Below are 23,406 nucleotides of genomic sequence, written 5' to 3' on the forward strand. Positions count from 1 at the left end.
GTGAACATGTAAAAATAAATTCCAACTATGAATGTAACATTAGGAATCTTAAGTAAGTCGAAATCAAGTTGATAAAACGAAAGAGTCAAAGCGGTTTATTTAACGCCAAGCAGTTCGGTTGGCTTTATTTTTATTTGAAGCTCTGAGAATGAGGGATGACCGGCTCACATATCCTCTGCAACAGGATCGGTGGCATTCCCTGGGATGCACTTCTCAAACGCAGGAAGAAGAATCTTGGAGGAAGAGAGTGAGGCACGGGAGGAGAGGTCATTGTCGGATCTAATGCACAGTCGTTTTACAGGAGTCTGTGTAACCACGTGGTCAGCGCCAAGCTTAGAAACAGATGCGGCTTTGGTGCTCGGAGGGGTGGTGGAACCAGCAACTCCGACTATGCTCCCATTCCGAATCAATTCACCACTACGAACACCCGTTCCAGTGGTCAACTTCTGCAATGCATCCTGGAACAGATAACAGTGAGATTGTAAAGTGTCAAGGAACACAAAAAGCAGTAGCAGTTGAATACGCAATGCTAATTGAAAGGCCTTTGTGGAGTAATTAAAGACTCATACCAATTTAATGTTCTTTTCTAAAGCAAGTGAAGCTATAATTTCTGGATCAGAACATATCCTAGAAACGATGATCACGCACGCCTTAAATTTATTTAGGCTATCATGCCTAACAGTAAGCTTGAAAAGGAGTGTCTTCCTAGCCAGTGCATTCAGCTCCTCTGGGAAATGGTCTCTTCCATAACCTTGTTTGTTGAAGACAAGAAGTGAGTAAGTCGGTAGCGAAAGAATTCACGAAATGTCAGACCAAAAGATCTTAGCAAGCATGCTGGTGCGGATGTCAGCGGCAGTTAGTCCTAAGAACTTTGAGGCAGAATTCTCAAAGAGAACAAAGATTGCTGTATCTGAGTCATCAACAACACAAACCTGAATGCAAAACCTTCATGCACAAATAAAAAATGCATCAGAAACAAAAAAAAAGAGGGGGGCATGTTGATGATGCAACAAATGCTCTGACCAGATTTAACAATAAACACACAGGTGTAACATGGCTGTTTGATTTAACCGATTCCAAATCTAGGGAAAGCATCAAATTAAAAAAAATAAAAACTAACTAAAGTTCTTGAATATAAGGAGACTACACAGGATCAAAGCAACCACACAGGAACGGAAACCAACCTTGCAACAAAAATTGTTGAGTAAACATCGCATTTTGCACAATAAAACTGCTCAGTAAGTGCCTCCAGTCCCTGAGTGCATTGCCTGCAAGCCTTGTACCACCATGCATGATCTCTGTCAATGTCGATCACCGTTCCACATGTCACGTAGGTTGATTTCTGGATGAAAAAATTAACCACAATGAAATAAACAAAATGCACGAAGGCAAATAATTTTAACGAATTCCTGCAAAGAGCAGTGTATCACATAGGAAAAAAATAACCAGAATGACATAAACAAAATGCATGATGGAGAATAATTTTAAAGAATTCCTGCAAAGAGCAGTGTATCGCATGAAAACATGGAACTCACGTATTAAACTGTTTCATGATGGTTTCCACAAAGACTATATTTAAATGGGTGTTGGGAAACGACCATAAATTTCAAAGCACCCAATGAACACACCTCAACAGTTTGCTTTATCTGATGTATGGGTGCGTAGGGTATATGGCTGAGAAAATTTTCAGAAGGAGAATGCCTCACTACCCGGCCTATAACATCAACGCTGGTGCTATGCTTGGTACCAAGTCCAATCAGCCTTGCATCAAAAAGTTAATAACATCACCATATCACAACCAATATATCAATGCGTTAAGTTTCTTGTTAAAGATTAGTGAACAAAAACTAAAGCCTTTGTTAAAGAACCAGACTTTTGGCGGAATTTCTTAACCACTTCAAGGTCAGCATTAATCATGAGCCTTGTGGTGTAGTTTGTGTTGGTGATAGTCATCACACCTGAAACAAAATTTAATTTGATTAGACAAATACTTGATTACATATAAGCAGGTTCGTTGCTAATTGGGCAATTTTAAATATACCATTGTAGAACTTCATCTTGGCAAATTGGAGTACGATTATAAATTCGGTGGCCTTGTTGGCATCAAGAAGAGTGACCAATTCAGATGCATAATTTTTCCACAATGTGCATGAAAGCTTCTCACTGCCACTTTTGGGTCCACACATATTTTTTATCGCGGTTTACATAGAACAGTTATAATCATTAAACAACACAATCAGAGGTAAGTATGAATTGCAGCATGAATGAGGTATCCAGATTTCTATATTTCTATACACAATAAAAAGGGAAGACTTACCTCAGATCATCAAACTCGATTTTCATGTAGTGTGACTTTTGGGTTTTTTTCGAAAGGAATCAAGTCACTCTTTGCAGACAGAAGACCAACAAAATCTGCTCCAGATAACCTCAAGATAAGCGGGCATTAACAAACAGTTGAAAGAGGCAAAAAAAATGATATTCTAGGGAAATGACCTAGATGTGGGTGGCACAATGAGAACATCAAAGAGCATACCAATAAGAAATAAGTCAACCCTAACCGAAGATAATATTTCCTTGGTTGCCACGAAATCAAATGACTCAATTGGAATATCGATGTCATCAGCACTCGAGACCAATGTGTCCCTCTTAAATATGATCCGCATACTATGCTTGGCGGGCCTGTATTTCTGTGTGTTTGAGTCCATCGTGAAGTTGGCCACAACAAACACCTTCCCCTCCTCAAGGATCGGTTCAAAAAGACGGTAATGAATGGACCGGATGAAACAATGGATTCGCGATCCCTGACAACGATGGAACAAAAAATAAAGAGATGGCTAATATCACGGAGGTGACAAACATCCAAAAGGAATAACATACATGATGTAACAAAAGACAGAAACGTACCTCTTTGTCAAGTACAACCAACTCCATTGAAGGTTAAGAGTAACTCTTTTCATATGACGGAACCTTCCACATCCTCAAAATCCTTACTTTAATGCACCAGTTCTTTTCGGAAATAAGAGAAAGTTCCTTAACAGAATCAAAAGTCTGATCCATCTGGGGGAGTGGATTTGGGTCTCAGACAAACTTTATATGAAAATATAAGCTGGGTACCTGATTAACTGCAGAGAATTCTAGAGATCAATTAAAGAAAATCTACATGAGAAGACACAATTACACACCAAAAACCACAATCCACATCCAGGGAGGATCAAAGAAAGCAAAAATAAATATAACACCAATTATGCATATCATAAGAAGGACGCCATGCATGAACTTCCTTTTTTGGTAACAACAACTATGAAATAATGGCTAATTATTTGCCTCACAAGGATCTTATCTATTAAAATATTGGGAGAAAAACGAATACAAAACGATGATTGTGGTAATAAGAGCAAAAGAGACAAAGAAATAGGTCAAAATCGGAAGAATTAATGTTAAAATTATTTCATGCCTGGTTACGATTAAATCTAAGGAAGTCAAGGCAAAGCTTTAACACATGTACCTATAGCAATAGCAATAGCAATAGCAATCACAATAAACATCAGTGACATGAGTAAACGACGGCTTAAAACGGACCAGTATAAAAGATGCAGAGAAAGTAAGTGTGGAAGCATGTAGAAAGGAAGAGAAGAATTTATAGGGCACCGGGTCCCAGCATTAACGAAAGGCCATTCACCATACCGGAAATCGAACTGCGGTCCAGACCTTCTGACGGTGCTGAGACAACATTTAAATAAACCCATGAATGTAAAACCTGAAACCCTGACTTGAGACACAATTTGAACATTAGCCATTTAATTTGACCGAGCAATTATATTGTATTTTATTATTTATTATTTATCATATGTTATATATTGTAATATATTGTATATTTATATTGATATAAAATTATATATTATATATTATATATTAGATATTTGTATATTACAAATATTATTTAGTATATATGAAACATTATATTATTATATTAATTTTATATGGTTGTTATTATAATATGGGTGTTATTAATACGCATATACGCATATATCCTAATAGACTCTCCATCTCGATATCCATGTTTGAAGCGGCTTGAAGGCCAAAACAAATATATTTACATGCATGTGCACGACTATAACTAATAACTAATTAAATAACTAATAACTAATTAAATAACTAATAATTTAATAATTAAATAAATAATTAAATAAATTAAATTTTAAATAAATAATAAATAAGTTTGGGTCTGAAGACCTCGTGGGAAAGGGGTAACGCCAAGGAATAACCAAAACTCGTGTTTAATTTTTTCCTTGCACTGAGCAAGGAGTCGGAAAGTTGGTGAAGCAGTTGAAGTTAGGGCAAACCTTGCAAAATTGGGAGATGGCGATCAAAACCCACCGATGTATACATTGAATGTAGGAATTAGCGACACACCTACTGACTCAAAGCGATGAACGCACACTGAACAGAAAGACTTTACATTGAGTTGGGATGGTCGGGAATGGCGATTTGTGTGAATGTCCTTAGACGGTAGGCTAATGTTTTTCACATAAGGTGTATTGTTTAACAAAATCCAACAAAAGGCTCCAAGATATTCTCGATTATAAGGCTGAGGTCATAACCGAAAGATGAAATGAATTGATCTAGAGAGAGTAATGGTCACAACGAAAAAGAACTTCACTGTTCTGGGTGAAAGGGAGCACGGGTTGAATACTTAGTGAGTCAGTCAAAAATTCCTGACACATGTGGCAACACGAGAATTAAATACTAATGACAATAACAATCTGTGAATGAAATTATAAGAAAGAAATATTTGATAAATGCAGATTTAGCCAAGTTGTGTGGAATTTTTTTCAACCATTATACAACTCATTCGATGATATCAAAAAACGTTATTGTAACACTGAAATAAAAGGATTTGTCCCCTGTTAATGTATAGAGGAATTAATGTATAGACGCTGTTATGGAAAAAAATAATGGTGAAGGGTTTTTCATTTCATATAAAAATAATATATACAAACCACAAAAATAACCATATAAAAGACAGAATTTTTCAAGTTATAAGTTAATAATTTATAAATTATTGAAGGGTTTTTAAGATGACAATATAATAACTATTGAATGTTGTAAAAAAATACAATCTAATGAGTTAAAAAAATTAGTTAAATGGTTTTTTAAGGCAATCTTTAATATAAAAGGAATAAAAATTTGGTTAATGGGTTATTTGATGAAAATAATTTTACTTTTATGCAAGATGAATAAATATGATTCAAAGGAATCAAAAGTTGTGAAGAGTGTTATAGATCTAATTTTTCCGAAACCATAATGGGGAGGCATCTCCGATAAAACAAAAAGTGTAATAGTGCGACCTTAAAGGCTATATACAGATATAATATGATGCCTATTTTATAAATGAGTAACAAAAAATCAGTTTTTTCCCACAATTAACGCAGCAAAATCACATCCGATTCTATAGATAGCATTGTCGAAGAGTATGTTAAAGAACGAAAGTACTTTTGACTGGATATGAATAAAATTAATCTAAGCTGTATTCGGTCACTAAATTTAAAGTGCTCTAAATTAATGAGTTAACCAGCAGCACATATGAAAATTAATATGACACATTGCTTAAACACCAAGTTCGATATTTGATGGTGGGAGCACACTTTTCGACTTTAGGGAACAAAACATCAAATACATAGGACATGACAATGCACACGGCAGTTCTTGAGGGAATAAACCATTAGCCTAATGGCGCTTCCCGTTCGAAGCATGTGCTGCTGACTAAAAAGCCTTCAGCCCCTAGCAAAATAGCACTCTCGGGGCCGACTGGGCTTGGAGCGAACATCAGCCTTGTAACACAAACCAGCATCATCGCCAACGTCGACTTGATCAGGTTTAGTCCCAAAAGCCCTTTGAACAAAACTGATCGGGAGGGTCTACAAAACAAATGAGAGAAAATGGTCTAAGAGTAAGATGTGGTGACTACGTAGATGTAGACATGGAGGACGAAAACTGACATAAACCAAACACGAAAACATGGAACGACTGAATAAATCCTTACCAGAATATACTCGTCAGCTTGGTATTTTGTAATCTTTTTGTCGACAACAACAGTCTCACTATTTGGTAGCAAGCTGTGAAGTGCTCCGGGGTAGGCAAATGAATAATGACCAAGCATTGAAGCAAAGGCGCGATAGTCAAGAGGTTCGGCAACAAAAGCGGTAACAAAAGTCAAATACATTTCGAGAAGCAATGACAACATGGGCAAATTTTGTATGGTTGATGCGAACTGGATGGTGTATGTATCACCCTTGGTGGGATATATTGCTGGAGGCAAATTAGAGTGGATTGAATCTGGTAACAACAAATCCTCATCATCAGGCAAAGTGGGCACAAAAATAAGCGGCAAAATTGCTATAAATATTTCCTAATAGTTCAGCTACAGCTAAAGGGTGGTCCGAGGATACTCCGCCATCTGGGAAACGCGCATTCGCATCTAGCACATGGAATATAACGAACTCGGCATTACCGACATAGGCCATAAAGAACTAGCATCTTCCCTTGATGGTAAAGGCATTAATTAATTGAGGAAACCCTCCCACTATTAGGCAAAGAGAAGGAGTCTTGTGGAGTAGCATGGTGAACCGACGGCCTGAGAAATCGACAAATCTAACCTCATCTGGCAGTTCAGAGCGAAATTCACCATAAAAAATTGGGGAAAGAGCAACCGTGGCCTGAAAGTAAAATTCGTGGTTACTACAATAATTTGTCCATCAATCACATATCATAATCTCTGCATCATACGCTTATGTGACGGAAGAAAGAGACGCACCAAGCAGAAGTCTACACAAAAAAAATGCATCTACGTGCAACTATTAAGAGGAAAAAGCTAAACATGTTCCCTAAAACATAAACGGGCATGAAACATAAACGGGCAGCAGTGGAAATAGCAGTGACTCCATTAGCTAGCAAAATAGTGGCAATCACAAACACAAAAAAAATGAACGAATGAACTGTGCCAAAGCAAAGATAGAGGTTACCAACATACCCAATATCAAGCAGGTAAGCACGAGTAACCCAGCAAGATTGAAACGATGTTTGTGGGAGGCTGGGTAAGAAACTATACTGAAAGAACCACCAATCTCGTGGAAAAATGGATGGATAGAACCGGGGACAAAACAAAATGAGCTTGCTTGGCCGGAGATAACCACAAAAAGAGCTTTAACATGCAAAAGAAATGGTTAGCCAACTCACCTTTTGTTAAAACAATGATGCATGCGAGCAAATGAGATAGAATGGCTAACAGATGAAGAAGCAATTTTGAACGGGGAAGGAATTTGACAGTTCTCTTTTTTGGGTTAAAGGGAATAGGAGAAAAGAACGGCTAAGTCAGAGTAGTAAATGCAATAATTAAATGGAAGCATCTGGTAAGGTGTGTAGGTAATAAAATTAATTTAAGTGTTGAACAGATCAGAATGATGTATAGTGCATAGTGTTAATTATATATATATATATATATACTAATATACTAATAGTAATATAGTAAAGTAATAGTAATACACTACAAGGTTTTTGTTTATTTGTGGCATTTTTTTTCTTATTTGTGGAGGTTTGTAACCCCCACCAAATGGTTTGTGCGAGTTTCTAAAACCCCCAAAATTTGTGGTGCCACGAGGTCTTTTGTGGGAGTTTTTAGAAACCTCCACAATCTATTCAGTTGGGGGGGAGTTTTGTGTGTATTTTGTGGGAGTTTTATATTGGACTTTTGTGGCAATTTTAAATCACTTTTGTGGCAGTTTTAAAACTCCACAAATTAATTTTTTAATTTAACATAAATTAACTATTTTGTGAGATTTTCAAACCTCCACAAATCCTATAATCATTTATTTATTTTTAATTTCAAATAATTTATTAATCTCATTTCATTTACATATTCTCAAATTAAAAATTTATTTTTTAATATCAAAATCTAAAATTATAAATTAAAACAAAAAAACTTTAATATATGTCATATGTACTCATTTTATATATTTATTTAATCATTTATTAAATAAAAATCTCTAAAATAAGTCTTTGTTCAGCATGAATATCCCAGAATTTCATTCTACTATTAAATTATATTCAAAAGACAAGAAGAAAATTTTAGTTAAATATGACTAACAGAACAAGTATGAAAAGAGGTTAGAAGAACTGAATTAGAGTTAGAATCAGAGAAGAATGATAATTGATATTGAAATTATTAAGTAAATAATAACTATAGAGTAAACCATATTATTCCAATTAGCTGTAACTGAACAAATCTAAAAATTATTCTTGAGAAGAGAACATAGAAAAAAGAAAGAAAATTACTAAATCAAAACTTTTTAGTACCTTTTTGGATCAATAACAACCAAGATAATCATTATAGTCATCGTGAAAAAAAAAACTTTCATCTAGAAAAAACCTTCACCGGATTCACAAACTCTGCATCCGAAACCGCGGAATCCTCGAATTGGCTCGCATCATCTTCTTCGGCTAGGGCAGGGAGGTTAAGATCTATGAAACTCTCTCTTCCAAGCTTTGAAGAACTAGTGGTGGCAACCAACGACAAGTCCGGCGAGTACCAACAATGCTGTTCCCTGCAACAAAGCAAAGGGAATTATAAGAAATAATCATTGGTTAACAAAACAGGAGAATTAGTCAGAGAAGTTTAAAATCACAAGTTAGGCTTGAAATTAGGAAGTTCCGTTAGTCATCATCTATACTTAAAAGTAATATAAAATTCAAATAATTTATCAAGCAAGTTAAGGAATAAAATAAAGAAAGAACAAAAATGGAGATATGGAAGAAGCATGATAAGCCAGGGCCTAAGTTATGATTGTGGTCAACCTGAGTTTGAATGAAATCTTTCGATGGCTGAGGTTATTTATAACTTGATTAGTTATAATGATCACAAACTGGACATTAGTTGTTCAATTATTCTAAGATCCATTCAACATTTTTTCTTTCTCTTGGCGGCTACTTCTTCTACGACCTTTGGGTCTCTGCCTGCCCAAACAATTTCTGGAGGACTGGAGTGATAACCACTACAGAAGACATAGAAAAACAAATAGAAGTAACGGTGTAAGCCAAACAATTTTCAATTAGGAATCATAATCTGTATGTAGGAGATAAAGATATTATAAAAAGGGAAACAATGACTCTTACTCCCAATACTCCTCCTTTCCTCCTTCACCTTCAGCACTTCAATTTCAAAATAAAAACAAGTCAATATAAACTCTTATAAATATATAAATCAATGTATCTTACTATCACTAAAGAGAGAATAAACGTCAATTCCATTGTATTGCTCTTCCTGAAAAACATCATAGAGAAGAATTTTTCTTTTTATTGTTTAATAAAAGTACTATAATCAAAAGAAATTAATAGACTAGGACTAAGAAGTTAATTTACCTTTTTTAGCCCATTATTGTAGTGTTTCATTGCTGCTAATGGATAAGAAAACATAGTCTCAAAAAAGTGAGTTCACACAAATATAATTTACATAAAGTGAGTTCTTATTTACCTCAATTTGTTCTATCATTTTAACTAAAGATCGATTAACGACAAATTTCATGATCTGCAAACATGTTTAGGTAAGAATAAGCTATCAGAGACATAATAATATTCATAATTTATAGATCCAATAACTTCTTTCACCATTTACCACTTCTGTAAGAGGCATGAAACGACTATACCAGTCCTTGTCTTCTTTTATGGCCACTTTTAGATCACCCTGCAACGTCTCAACACATTGCAAAAGAGCCATGACAACCCTTGCCTCATATCCATTGATCGGCATACTTCTTCTGCTTTGCCGAATAGCAGATTTCACCTAGAAGAATCTTAAATCAACAACTTGACAGAAAAGAAAGCACAAGTTACAAAAAGCATATCCAAATTTAAGGAGGTATAGGATTTGTTAACTGTAGAGTAAATTAGTGCAATTAAAATTATCTCATAGATGATTTGTTAACAAATGCAAATCCATGTTACTAGGCAATAGTTAATTGGCTTCAATTGAATGCCAGATTATATACTTATTGGGAAAGTAAAAACATATAGAATGTCATAACTGAACATTGCAACAGGTAGCAAGAAATACCAATTAAGACTATTTAGATGACTTTATGCTAACTGTAGATTCTTCTATGAAATAAAGATACACCGTCTTTCTCTGCTCACTTGGAAAAAAGATGCAACTCAATAAGAATCTAAGGGAAACCAATCTCATGACCAACCCAAAGCTGATTTTTCCTAAATCACAGAGATAATGGAAAATATAGATGAATAAAACTATGCAGAAACTTGTTAAAGTTTCCAAATTGGCTATGATGCATACCTCTTTTACTCGCTGTCTAAAGGCATTAACGAAGATGTACAAAATTACTGAAAGAAAAATTTAAAAGGATTTGATAAAATAAACAAAATGAATGCCAAACTATATATTCAGCAAATAAATGCAGATAATCCACACCTTTGTTCATGAGTATGGCCTATAGACCAAAGTAGGCAAGCTCCCATTATATTCCTCATTTTGAAATCCAAGTGGTCCTAAAATACAACACCTCAAATATATTATTAAACACATAATAGTGTAAAGACTCAATTATTAATTTTTAAATCAGAATAACCCAATTGAAAATTGAGAGAAACTAGATGGAGCCCTACATTGATTTAACCTGTAATATTCACTTCTTCCTTTAAAGTTCTACAAATAAGCCATGAGGAACTAGCCTTTTTTCAAGTGATACCATTTGAATGTGTTAAATAAATCCCTGTTTTTCAACACCTTGTCAATTCACCATTAATTTAAAAGTGATTGTAAAGAATAATCTAGCCTCAACTAGTAACAACACTGAATTTGCATAATTTAAAAGACAACACACATGTCAACATCACCATTATTAATCTATAGAAGTCAACAACACTAATAATCACTCCTAACACAAAAAAATCCATTAACTATTGTCATGAAACAAAACAGCTTCAATGAACAATTATCATGTCTTCCTTGCCTTGTTTCCAAGACTCCTTATCAACACAAATGAAAAACAATAAAAAAAAATACAGAACAAGAGGGGATACAGTAAGAAAGTTGCAACAGAACTGAGGAGACAAGACAGAGAAGAAATTTATTGTTAACAAAGAAGAAATATCAGCAAATTAAAAGAGAAGAAGAAGAAAAAGAAGTACCGACGTCAATTCAAAGGAGAAATTGGAGTGAGAGAAAGCGGCGTTGAAGAAGAAGCTTGGGAGTGAATAGATCTGGAAATGCATTGTACCACGGCAACTACGGTGGCATCGACGGCAGAACCTGTGGCAGCAACGGCGGTAGAAACTGCGATGGCAAAGTGGCAGCAACGACAGACAGAGAGAATAGATCCGAAAACGCGTTGATAGAAGGGGTGGCTCGATCCAGAAGCTCTCTGTTGCAACGGGCACGGCAGTGGTAACGGCACCGGCACCGAAAACTGCAGCGAGAACGGCGGCAAAAATGGCGTGGAAAACTTAGGGTTTCATTCTCTCTCAGCTGACTCTGCACCTTTCATTTTGAGAAAAAAGAGAAAACGACGTTTTTTTTTATTTTGAATTTTAATTAATTATGAGTGGAGGTTTTTTAAAGTGCCATAAATAAAATGTATTTTGGAGGTTTTTAAAAACCTCCACTAAAATACTCCATCAAATCAATATTAATCTTGTAGTGATAGTTATTTAGGAATAAAGTATATATATATATATATATATATATATATATATATATATGTATACGTATATGTAGTATATAGAAAATAAAGAATAGTATATATTAGAATAGTATATTATAAAAAAGTATATAATAATTATAAAGAATAAAGAATATGATATATATTATGATATTATAATATAATAATAATAGAATAGTATAGAATGTAGGTATGTTGATTTTTTTTATTTATTAGCCTCGTTGTAATCTAAGTTATAAATTATAAATTATCATTTATCAATTATCAATATCAATATCAATTATCAATGAATATCAATCAATGTATCCTCAAGCGACGTAAGCTGAATATATGATGAAATCAGGAGCGCACATTATTCGCATGATTAAATATATTTCTACAATGATGTATATTAATATTCTTATCCACGCATATAAATTTATGATTATCATCATCGAGATGGTCGAGGCAAAGTTGGGGCGCATGAAACTAATACGATACTAATTTATATAGTACACTGTATGATAATTATAAATAATATAATATATATTAGATACATAAGATATATATATATATATATATATATATATATATATATATATATATATATAATATAATAAGAAATTATAAAACACACAGCATAGTTATCCATAAGCCTGACTCAAACTACAAAGCTTTAAAATGCACTGGACCACAAGTCTAGGGATAAATTAACAAAAGAAAAGAAACAAAACACGATCCACGACATGACAAAGCACAAATGAAGAAACAGCGAAGAGTTGAATTTAAACATGAAACTTGGATTAGGCATGAGTAGGAGGATCCTTGGTAGCAAGACAATATCGAAAACAAATCTAACGACGAATCCACTCAGAGAAGCTGACAGTATCTGCAGCTAAAAACATCATCAGAAACTTCTAATGCTTAGCTACCCATTGCACCCATTAGTAAAAAAAAAACATTTGTGGGAGAGAGAAAACCACAACACCATTCGTTAATATTAAAAACTTTGGTCGTTACCTCATGCAACGGGCAGACTAAGAGATCGCCTCTGCAAATCGAGGTCAACCTGGCCCACCAGACTCGCTTGTGAAGTAGTCGAGGCAAAATAGACAGGACAACCCAGGCTGTTGGTTGAGTTTTGTGGACTGCCGAAGGCGTTGCTACGAACAGGAGAGGTGGGAGGAGTGTATTCTATGGAAAATGGAGGTATAACGTCGCCGGTGTGGAAGACATCACGAGAAAGAACGCCTGTACGGTGAGGATTAACACTACTGAGTGTAGGAGCAGTGAAGTTGCTTCGAGAATGTGGTCTTGGATACACAATGCGGAATCCGTCAAGGTTCCTTATAGAGATGCATAGAGTGCCATCACCTTCATAGTAGGCGCGCAACCAAGCCCCATGCCTTATGTTGTACGCGGCAACCATGGAACGAAATCCCTCGAAAAAAAAGCATTGTTACCAACCTTGTCTAACATGACGTGAAACTCATTCCCATGGTTGTCCTTAAACATCATGAAATCACCGAGTTCATAATGAAAAGCGCGATAAAATGGACCGGAGACTGGAACTCGTCTCTGAAAAACATATAGAGAGAGCAGAGACAAACTTAAAAAAACTTTATATATATATATATATATATATACACGTATTTGTAGATGTCAAACACAAACCTTGGCATAATAAGAAAATCAAAATAGCTAAGTATACGTACGTGCATGAAGACCTTTTCGGTTTCTGGCAGTATCTCCATATTTAAATATATAAATATATAAATAAATATATTTCTATTATCCAAAACTTTTCAGTTATGTATATGGACACAATATATATCCTGTATATAACGTGCTATATACATAGATAAATTTGAATATAAATGTATGACATGAATTAAAAGAACTGGGAAAAATATGACATGCGGCCATTAAGCCAAAAGGAAAAAAGGATGGAGGTGTGCATGCCATAAAAGATGAGGCTTCAGATGACTATTTTCATATTAGAATTAGAATATATGAATAAGTGATGGTTTTGAGGCAGAAGAAGACGTACGACCACGGGATCCAATGTAAGGAAGAGAAGTCTATAAAAATCAGGGTTGGGATCACCATTTTCGCTTGAGTCAGTAGATGGCCAAAGGCATATACTTCACAAAAAGAACCTCCCATATTGGGTTCGTGTGTCAACAGAAAACGCTACAAAAAGAACATATAGGTATGTGTGTCTGAACATAAATAAAAAGCAAGATACATCTTGATCACTCACCCATGGTCCACCAGGCCGTAAATAAACTTTTGAAATATTACAGATAGCGACCGCATGGCTAATAAAAAACCAAAGTCCGGGGAAACAGCGAAATGGTGGGGAATGGTGGGGGAAGGTGTGGAATGTGGTGCGTTGAGTTACTGATGTAGGGTAGATCGAGATTTTATATGTGTGTGTGTGTGTGTGTCTGTGTGTGTGATGCTTATGGGTATGGGTGTGGTTATGAATGACCTATTCACAGATTTAGATTTATATTTATTTATAATAAAGAGTAAGCAGTGCCTATAAAGATATTAATGTTATATTATTAATAATGATAATAATTGTTGTTGTAATTCATCAAAGAGTGAGAGATAAAATAAAAAATAAAAAACAATAAATGAAGAATACAATAATAATAACAATTATATTATCTAACTACTAAAGAAAACAATTGAGAAAATGGGCTCATAGTTATTGTTATTTTTATTGTTATAGCATACAGGGAACCGAGGCCATAGTGAGGTATATTATTTGGGCCACCCTGTCCCGGATACCAAAGAAGATATTGGTTTAGATAGCCTAAATTGACATATTTACAATAAAAAGTAAGCGGTACCTGTAAAGATATCAATGTTATAATATTAATAAAAATAACTAATGTTTTGTAATTGTCAAAAAGTGAGAGATAAAATTAAAGATTTTAAAACAATAATTGAATAATACAATAATAATGACAATTATATTATCTAACCACTGAAGAAACCAATTGAGCAGATGGTGTCATAGTTATTGTTATTGTTATAGCATACAGGAACCGAAGCCATGGTCAGGTATATTATCTGGGCCACCCTGGCCCGAATACCAAAGAAGACACTGAATTAGATAGTCTAAAGGATTGACATGAATAAATATTGAACATGTAATAACAAAAATACTTCCCAAGTGACGCGACTAATAGAAATGTGAACACTCTGATTATTTGTATTATTATCAATTGTGTATTGTGTAACTTAAATTAAAAACTGAAGTAATTGATAGTATGACCTATTAACCGACTAAAATGACAATGCAAAGTTATTTAGAATTTGACCTAGTGACCAAGCAAAAAAATTAAGCAGATGCTGTTCAAGGATCCAAGAAACCAAGCGATGGTCATTAATAAAATTTGGGCCCCGTAAAGCAGAATACACAGAATATCAGCTTATGTGATGATCAGACGGCTTAGTAGATAACCCAGTTCGAATATTTATCATGTAATACAACGATTAATAACCATGGTAATGACGAGAATGTAATATATATAATATATAGTATAATGAAAATGATATAACCCAAAAAAGAGAGGTCAAATTTATAAGAAAAGCAAAATAGAATTCATCTAGGTGGTTCAGAATTAATTACGGAGACTATACGATGCACCTTATACGCGGTCCTGAACGAAAGTGAAAAAAAATTGAATAATAAAAAGTTCTCGCCTCTCGAAGAAAGACCGATGAAAATGAATAATAGACAGGTATTCAATAAATGCAACTCATTGGATGAGATCAGTCAGCAAACAAGTAGGGTGAAGTCTAATAATAGCGGTGATAATGACTTAGTTTAATTACTCCAGAGTTAAGTATGACTGAAACAAGATAGAGTACCATTAAATGAAATTGACAGTAAATGTTGAAGCAAGGATAGAATTTGAAGTTCAATTACTCCAGGTAGGAAAATGTCTTGTCAGCAGAGACTCAAATGGGTTGAACAGGACGAATGAGAAAGAATGGAAAACAGGTAAAAAAATTAATTGCATTGATCCACCAACAATCATGAAATAGAGGGTAAGAAAATCTGAATCGGCAAGTCCGGGGGATACACGGTAGATGGAGGGATACATGAGTACCAGGCAAAAAGGAAACTGGCACAACACGGCGGAAGATTTCAAAAGCGTATATGTATGTGCAATATAAATGCTGGTCTAACAGATAGGCATGGCACTAGATACCACAAGAATTAATTTGGCAAACAAAAATTAGGGGCGCACTATTAAAGGCGTTTCTTGATTGCATCTAATCGGTTGTTTATCAGAGTAAAGATAATCACTACACTTGAATAGCAAAAGTTAGATAGCCAAGGTTAGATTGGGGGGGGATAGCAGCATATTAAAAGGCATGGCTTGATAAAATTTAAAAGCTTGTTTACCAATGTAAAGATCATCAGTAATCCTTAATAGCGAAAGTTAGTCACTCAAAATCAGATTAGCAGGGAATAGATCGAGAATACAATAGAATGTATTCTGGATATAAATAGTATTAACAACAAATATATGGCAAGATTGAGGATGACTATTATTTGAAGGTATTATTACTAGCTATTACTATTACTATTATAACCAAAAAGAACAAATGACAAATTACCTGCGCAGGGAGGAGTCCAAAGTCAACCAAAACACTGCCATCAAACCGTATATCCTCAAAATTCCTGAAATGTACCTTGCCGCACAAAAGCCAGAGCTGCAGCAGACCACAGTAGCGCAAAAGTCAAGGGTGTGGACACCTGAGGTCAAAGAAATTACTCAGATTCAACGAATGGGATCATCCTGGAAAAGTTGATGCAAACCAATTTTACATGCATGAGGTTGGCGGACGCATATTATGGCACAACACAAAGTGATCATAGCATGATAACCATGTGGGGAGGTTTTATTTGTGAAATCATTGTGATAAACAACCAAAAAGTAAAAAACAAAAGCATAGATGAATAAGGAATTACTGAGGTAATATGAAAAAGAAAATGTGTCGGCGATGGTGAGGAGAAAAATCCACAAGAACGGCTAAAAGAAGGATCGGCGAAACGATCATAGACACACCTTGTTGTGCCTGTCTGAGTGGAGTGAGTGACGGCTGCTTCAAGGGTTTGAAGGGGAATGCAGGGTGGATGCAGGAGGATAGGGTCACAACATAACAGTGGGCCAATGCTCACCCAATCTACAGTTACAAAGAGAACAGATTGGGCCCATGTCAGGAGAAAAGGCCGGCAATGTTTGAAAATAAAATGATGATTCAATTAATTCTTTGTATTGAAATGGCCAAAACAAAAGGATAGCCCAAAGCAACATTGCCCGGCTGCGACTAAAATATGATAAGTTGCGAAGAGAGGAAAACGGTAACCGCAACACAAGATGCCTGGCCAAACCAGCCATTTTGCATTACCACGAAATCCAGATCCGGCCTCACTAATATACACTACACAATACATTAACTAATAACGATGTAATATACAATGGCATTTATAAAATATAAATAAAACATTAAACATTCATAGATCAAAAGACATGGAGTTGGAGATCAGAATCATAGCGAACTCATCGGCCCCCGGGGACAGGATGCAATCAAATCGGGGGCCACAATTAAATATTACAAATGGAAAATCACTAAGTTGTTTAGATAGTGCGTACAGAAATCTTAACAAAGTAAAGCGCAAAACACAACCAGAAACAACAACACGTTATTCAGCAATCCTCAGACTTCTAGATAAAACCCCATGCACCCCTTGATCGAAACAACTCCAGGCCATCTCACGCGTCCAACGAACTTGACAACTCAGTCAGTCAAACCAACAGAGTGTAACTGGGCCTCCGATGCGACCGCATCAAGCGACGACTCAAGCCCGTCGAAATCACGGATAACATGGCTGATCCTGAGAAGGTCGCGACCAAACTTAACACATGGTGTATCGGTCAGGTTAGGATCGCCAATAAAGAGATACCGACCCCATGCCATTCTGCCAACTTGTCCAAGGTTGATGGTCATCACATGTACTCCGAACCTTAAAGGGGACCGCTCATAGGTAACAAAATCCACATAATCATGGTGGCCAATCAACGTAGGATGATCCACACATGCGCCTGCGCCTATTTCTATCTCATCCCACGCCTACTCCATCGTTGCGTACCGAACCACAGAGACTAGTTTCTCACTAAATCTACCTTCACTATTGACCCAAAAAACACAGCTGTTGGCCACGACATACCCACTGCTCAGTCTATCAATCATTGGCGGGGTCCCCGCAGTGGGACTCCACTGACCCGCACTCAAAAGATACATCTGCATGTCGTATCCAGCAGTTGCCAGGTGACGCTTCGTGAGGCTGAGAATCTTATAATCATCACAACCCACCATGCTGAGAAAGGTACAAGCAGACCATTCATCGTGGTGGTTGAAGTGGTAACCGTCAGACCCTGGATCAGGAATAACAGACCTCCAGGAACCGAATGGGTCCCAAGTGATCAATAAACTCGAACGACCATCTATTGAGTATGTTGCACATACCTTGCCGGTGTCTATACCCACCATGGAAAACCACGTCCAGGCAAGAGGAGAAGCAACCGGAACGGCAACACGAGTTTCAAAGACGAACATACAAAGTCACCCACAGTCAGCCTCTTTCAGGGGGTTGTCCAGATGAAGAACCGCCGCCTTCCCCCCTCCGATTTGAAATGAGTCACCATATTATCCGCCCGGTTCAATCTATTGTACCAATCACGCGACATACACCTCCCTCTTCCTATGGTTTTTCCATTGGAACAAAGAAATATCTGCAAAATCAGGTCCGTTGGCAGGGCTGAGATGTTCAAGTTGACTTCATCCCAGCTATGTCCACCGCGGAAGTCATGATCAACCTCTTCGACGGTTGCTCGGGACATTCCAAATCGGTGGTAAGGTTCTATGCTAGCCACGAGGGAGGAAAAATCAATAAAGGTTAACGGCCAATGTAGATGAAAGAACGTTGGGAAATGCTTTGTAAACGAAAGAATGATTTCTTTAGTTGGTGTGATGTTCCTACACCGTGAGTGTGACTCTCCTTAAATGCATAAACAAATGAATAAATAATAAAGAATAGATAAATAAAAAAGTAATATATTAATAGACAATAGAAAATAATAGATTAATAAACAATAAAAAAAAACATAAAGACATATATATATACAGTACGGGTAGACAAATTAATACATTAAAAGATAATAGATGATAAATAAAGATATAAAGTTATAAACATATAAAGATATGTAATAGATAATAATATAATATGTAATAGACATGTAATAGTGTATATATATAATATATATTATGCAAATACACAACAGATACACATATACATTTACGTTAATAGATTAATGGATTAATTAATGGATATACATTATACGTTAGTATATTATTTTAACTGTGCTTATTAGTTTGCTTACAAATAAATTGTATAATTTCTTCGACGCTTACTAATGGCTACCATGAGAGCAAAAACATGGACAAAAACTAAGAAATAGAGTGACGTCGCCAATAAATGTCAGCAGCAAAAATAATGGAATTGTCAACAGTCAAAATGATGAATTGGTTGGATGGATTAATTTAAAATCAAACCGATAAAACACGGGCATTGAAAAAGAGAATTCACGTAGCTAACATGAGCGGAGGTTGTGACACGTGGGCTCATGAAACCAGAAATTAGGATATTAACTTAAGATAAAAATTTTAATGTTTTTTATAAATTTATTTAAGAGAATATTTGAGTATTTTTATAATTAATTTAAAGGATATATTAATATTAAAGAATATATAATATATTTTGTTCGGGACCTGAGTGATATCGGGTGCTCGACAGGTTGGGGGGCAACGAGAGGATGAGCGGGTGAGGCCTTAGACTAACTTGGAGCGGGTGTAGAGATGCGGGTTGAAAAGCTGGCGGCGCCGGAGGTGATGTGGACCGGGGGGGGTGGCCACCTGCAAGGACACTCCGACGATCAAGTCAGCGTCCGTACGAGGTGATAGCCAAATTAGGTAAAATGTTACGTACTTCGGGGGAAGAGCTGACCTCTTCCCTTATATACTGTGCTGGATGGGCCCATAGGTGACCTAGCCCACTGGCCAGGGAGCTTCCATGAGCTGTCCTGGTCCACGTGGGGGGGAGCAGGTCGTTCTGATTTTCCGGGTCAGGGCTTCGGGTGCTGCCCCGAGGGTACCGACCCGACCGGTCGTTGGGCATGGTGACTTGGGCCGCCCAGTTGGCGAGTCGGGCGCGCTTTGGGTCGGGTGTTAGGAACCGACCCGTCGGGTTTTCCATGTTGTGAGGGACGGGTCCGGCTTGGGTCGGAGGTGGAGCTCCGACCCGTCGACCGGTTGGGCTAGACTCGTGGCGGTCCGTACCTCATCATTTCCTTGAATGAGGTTCATCAGATCAGCCATAGTAGTCTTCCCACCAGCCATGGAAACTACACAACAAAAACAAAATGTGAGCAAGCGAAAAACTGAAACATTAAGCAAAATACAAGAAAACAAAGAAACTCACCAACATACAACCGACCGGTCTCCCAATCCCCCATAACCATATGAGGATTAAGATTTTTCTCGCCAAAAATGGCCAACAAGATGTCGGCAATATTACGCTCTTCCGAGCTCAACCAATCATAGGATATTTTGATTAAGTAATCAGACCCCGCACCAAAGCTCCAATAGGTCGGGATTCATCTCTCTCCTTTGGCAGTCAGCCAAAAAGGTTGATGGCCCTCAACCGGTCTGACTTTAAAGAAAGTCGACTTGTAACCATGAAAGGAGTCCTCGAAGAGGCCGAAGATCTTACGACCTTACTGAGCTCTGAAGGATATATACCCCTTTTTCGTCTTCCCCTCCCGAGAAGGGTTGGTAAGGAGGAAGAGATAGAGGAAGACATTCACGGAGGTCGGGATCTCCAGATACTCACAGACCATCTCAAAGCAGCGAATAGCGGCCCAGCTATTCGGGTGCAGCTGCGACGGAGCAACATCGCACCGATTTAACAAACCCATCACAAAGGGGAAAACTGTAGACGAACTCCCAGAGTAGTAAACATGGGTCTGTAAACTCATAACTAGTCGACCACACGAGGAGACGCCAAGTTTTTATGGCATACGCTTTTCCGGTCAGCAGGAACGTAGACCTGATAGAACGCCTCCTCGGGACCCCCTCCACACAAGAGTCCAGCCTAGCGAAGTTCTTGGAGGCTCTCTCGTGTAACCCCGGATGGGGTATCCTTCACGTCGGAAGTAACCCAGGTGTAGTGATCGACGAAGTCGGCTAGTGGCCGCTGAGCCATGTTTGGAATCACAGAACGCTCGGCCATACCTACAGTGAGGGCACCACTCAGTCAGCACGGGAGGTCAGGAACCCAAAAAATTAGAAAAGCAAGCTACAAACTCCCTGAACCACCCTCTATGCACCCTTATACTAACCCAGAACCTAGGCAAAAACTAAGAAAATACCCAGTGGCGCCCCTTCTAAAAGAAAACAGAACTAAAACAAGCAAGAACCCAGGCATGCATAAGGAGAAATGCACAAAGGGAAAGCAAGCAAGGGAAACCATAAACACAACGTACTAGGGAAAGTCGAAGAAATAGTCCGAAGGTTGAAACAGCGACAAAAAATAGGGAGAAGATCGAAGCAGCAGCGAAAGCAGAAAAGAGAATGGAAGCAACAGCAGTATGAGACAATAGAAGAAGAAGAAAAGAAGAATGGAGTAATAAGGAAGTTATAAAAATAAAAAGAGGGCGAAAAGCGTAACCGTCGAGGAGGAGCGCCAAAGGCAGGGGCACAATCACCATTTCACGCGAATTTCAAATCATGAGATGATGGGCATTTAATGCCCAGCGTGGAAGCCAAAGAGACAGCACCAGCGAAGAAACGAACCAGACACGCATGAGGAACACGAATGCCATCAACGAGCTCCCGAGAAGAGGAACATGTCTCGACTCGGCGAGTAGGACAAACGCGCCCAGCCACGAGCTTCAAACCTCAAGGCTGGCACGTTGGGGGCACTGTTACGGACCGCCACGAGTCCAGCCTAACCGGTCGACGGGTCAGAGCGCCACCTCCGACCCAAGCTGGACCTGTCCCTCACAACAGGGAAAACCCGACGAGTCAGTTCCCAACACCCGACCCAGAGCGCGCCCAACGACCGGTCGGGTCGGTACCCTCGGGCCAGCACCTGAAGTCCCGACCCGAAAAACCGGAACGACCTGCTCGCCCCCCCCACGTGGACCAGGACAGCTCATGGAAGCTCCCTGGCCAGTGGGATAGGTCACCTATAGGCCCATCCAGCACAGTATATAAGGAAAGATGTCAGCTCTTCTCCCGAGGTACATAACATCTTACCTAATTTGGCTATCACCTCGTACGGACGCTAACTTGATCATCAGAGTGTCCTTGCAGGTGGCCCCCCCGGTCCACATCGCCTCCGGCGCCGCCAGCTTTTCAACCCGCACCTCTACACCCGCTCCAAGTTAGTCCAAGGCCTCACCCGCTCATCCTCTCGTTGCCCCCCGACCCGTCGAGCACCCGAGATCGCTCAGGTCCCGAACATATTTTTACCACAATAAATTATTTCTGCGGATGATATAGTCCACATGTTAATTTATCATTAAACAATATATATATTAAATCAATACGTATTTATTTGTTAACGTATCATAGTAATCAGTATTTATTTTTTAACGTATCGTCACAATCATTTTAAAAATTTTTGTCATAAGAAATTCACATGTGCCAAACACATTCAAATGAACCCAGAACCACACCTACCTCCGCCATGGCTTGTCCATTGATCGGCTCCCATAATAACAGCTGGCTAGCTTCCACGCTAACCATCAAACCACAAGAGGACAAGGCTGATATTAAAACCTGGATTGCTGTGTGAAGAGAGCGACACGTCTAGTCTCCACAGTGTTCTACATAAAAAGACTTCCATATGAGAAACTACCTTGTCAATCTGAACCTTATGTTTATTTTATTAAAAAATCAAACGCTTAATACTTAATAGACAAGGTATAGCATAGAGGTGTTCGCAGTGCGGTTTGGTTCGGTTTTTGAGAGAAAAACCATCCGATCCAATCGTTTAATTAAACTGCGGTTCGGTTTGGTTCGGTTTTTTTCTCAAGACCATCCGAACCAAACCAAACTAATTAAAATCGGTTTGGTTTAGTTTGATTTGTTCGGTTTTTCAATCAATTCAAAAAAAATACTGCCAAGCTATGTCACAAAGTCATAAAATTGAAATCGACAAACACAAATACACATTAGGTAACAAAGTCTTGATCTAATTAAATTTATCGGCAAAAGAAATTCAAATAAATTGTACTATTTTTGGGCCACACTCATGTAAACAACGTAGATGTACAGGGCTGACTTAAATATCTACTCAGGATTCAAGAAACAGCACAAAAAACCAGTTTAATTCTCTTGTATAAAGAGGCAGAGTTTACACTTTATGCAAAGTGCTTATGTTCCCTAGGGATGAAGGAATCTCTCCGTCGAATTGATTGTCTTCCAAGTGCCTTTATATACAATAATAATATCCAAATAGTGAGCTTCATGGCATGAATACATCAAAGTTCTTTGATTTCAAACATTTAGATCATGGAATTGCATACAAAATGAATTACTTACAATA

The 23,406-nt window shown here is 37.5% G+C and overlaps 1 protein-coding gene and 2 pseudogenes across 1 annotated transcript; all 3 read right to left on the reverse strand.

Moving 5' to 3' along the window:
* Positions 1–2,480: 2,480 nt before the first annotated feature.
* On the reverse strand, positions 2,481–2,931 carry LOC107607677 (uncharacterized). The gene is made up of 2 exons (XM_016309603.1): positions 2,905–2,931; positions 2,481–2,801 (listed from the first exon to the last, which is right to left on the reverse strand). Exons 1-2 carry the CDS (start codon positions 2,929–2,931, stop codon positions 2,481–2,483), a joined length of 348 nt encoding a protein of 115 aa, XP_016165089.1.
* A 2,843-nt stretch (positions 2,932–5,774) lies between these two features.
* Positions 5,775–6,620, reverse strand: LOC148554109 (uncharacterized; annotated as a pseudogene).
* Positions 6,621–17,453: 10,833 nt separating this feature from the next.
* On the reverse strand, positions 17,454–18,637 carry LOC148554110 (uncharacterized; annotated as a pseudogene).
* Between the last annotated feature and the right edge of the window lie 4,769 nt (positions 18,638–23,406).

The sequence above is a fragment of the Arachis ipaensis genome, chromosome B7 (genome assembly GCF_059453495.1).
Source record: "Arachis ipaensis isolate K30076 ecotype BB chromosome B7, ASM5945349v1, whole genome shotgun sequence".
In the NCBI taxonomy this organism is placed as follows: Eukaryota; Viridiplantae; Streptophyta; class Magnoliopsida; order Fabales; family Fabaceae; genus Arachis; species Arachis ipaensis.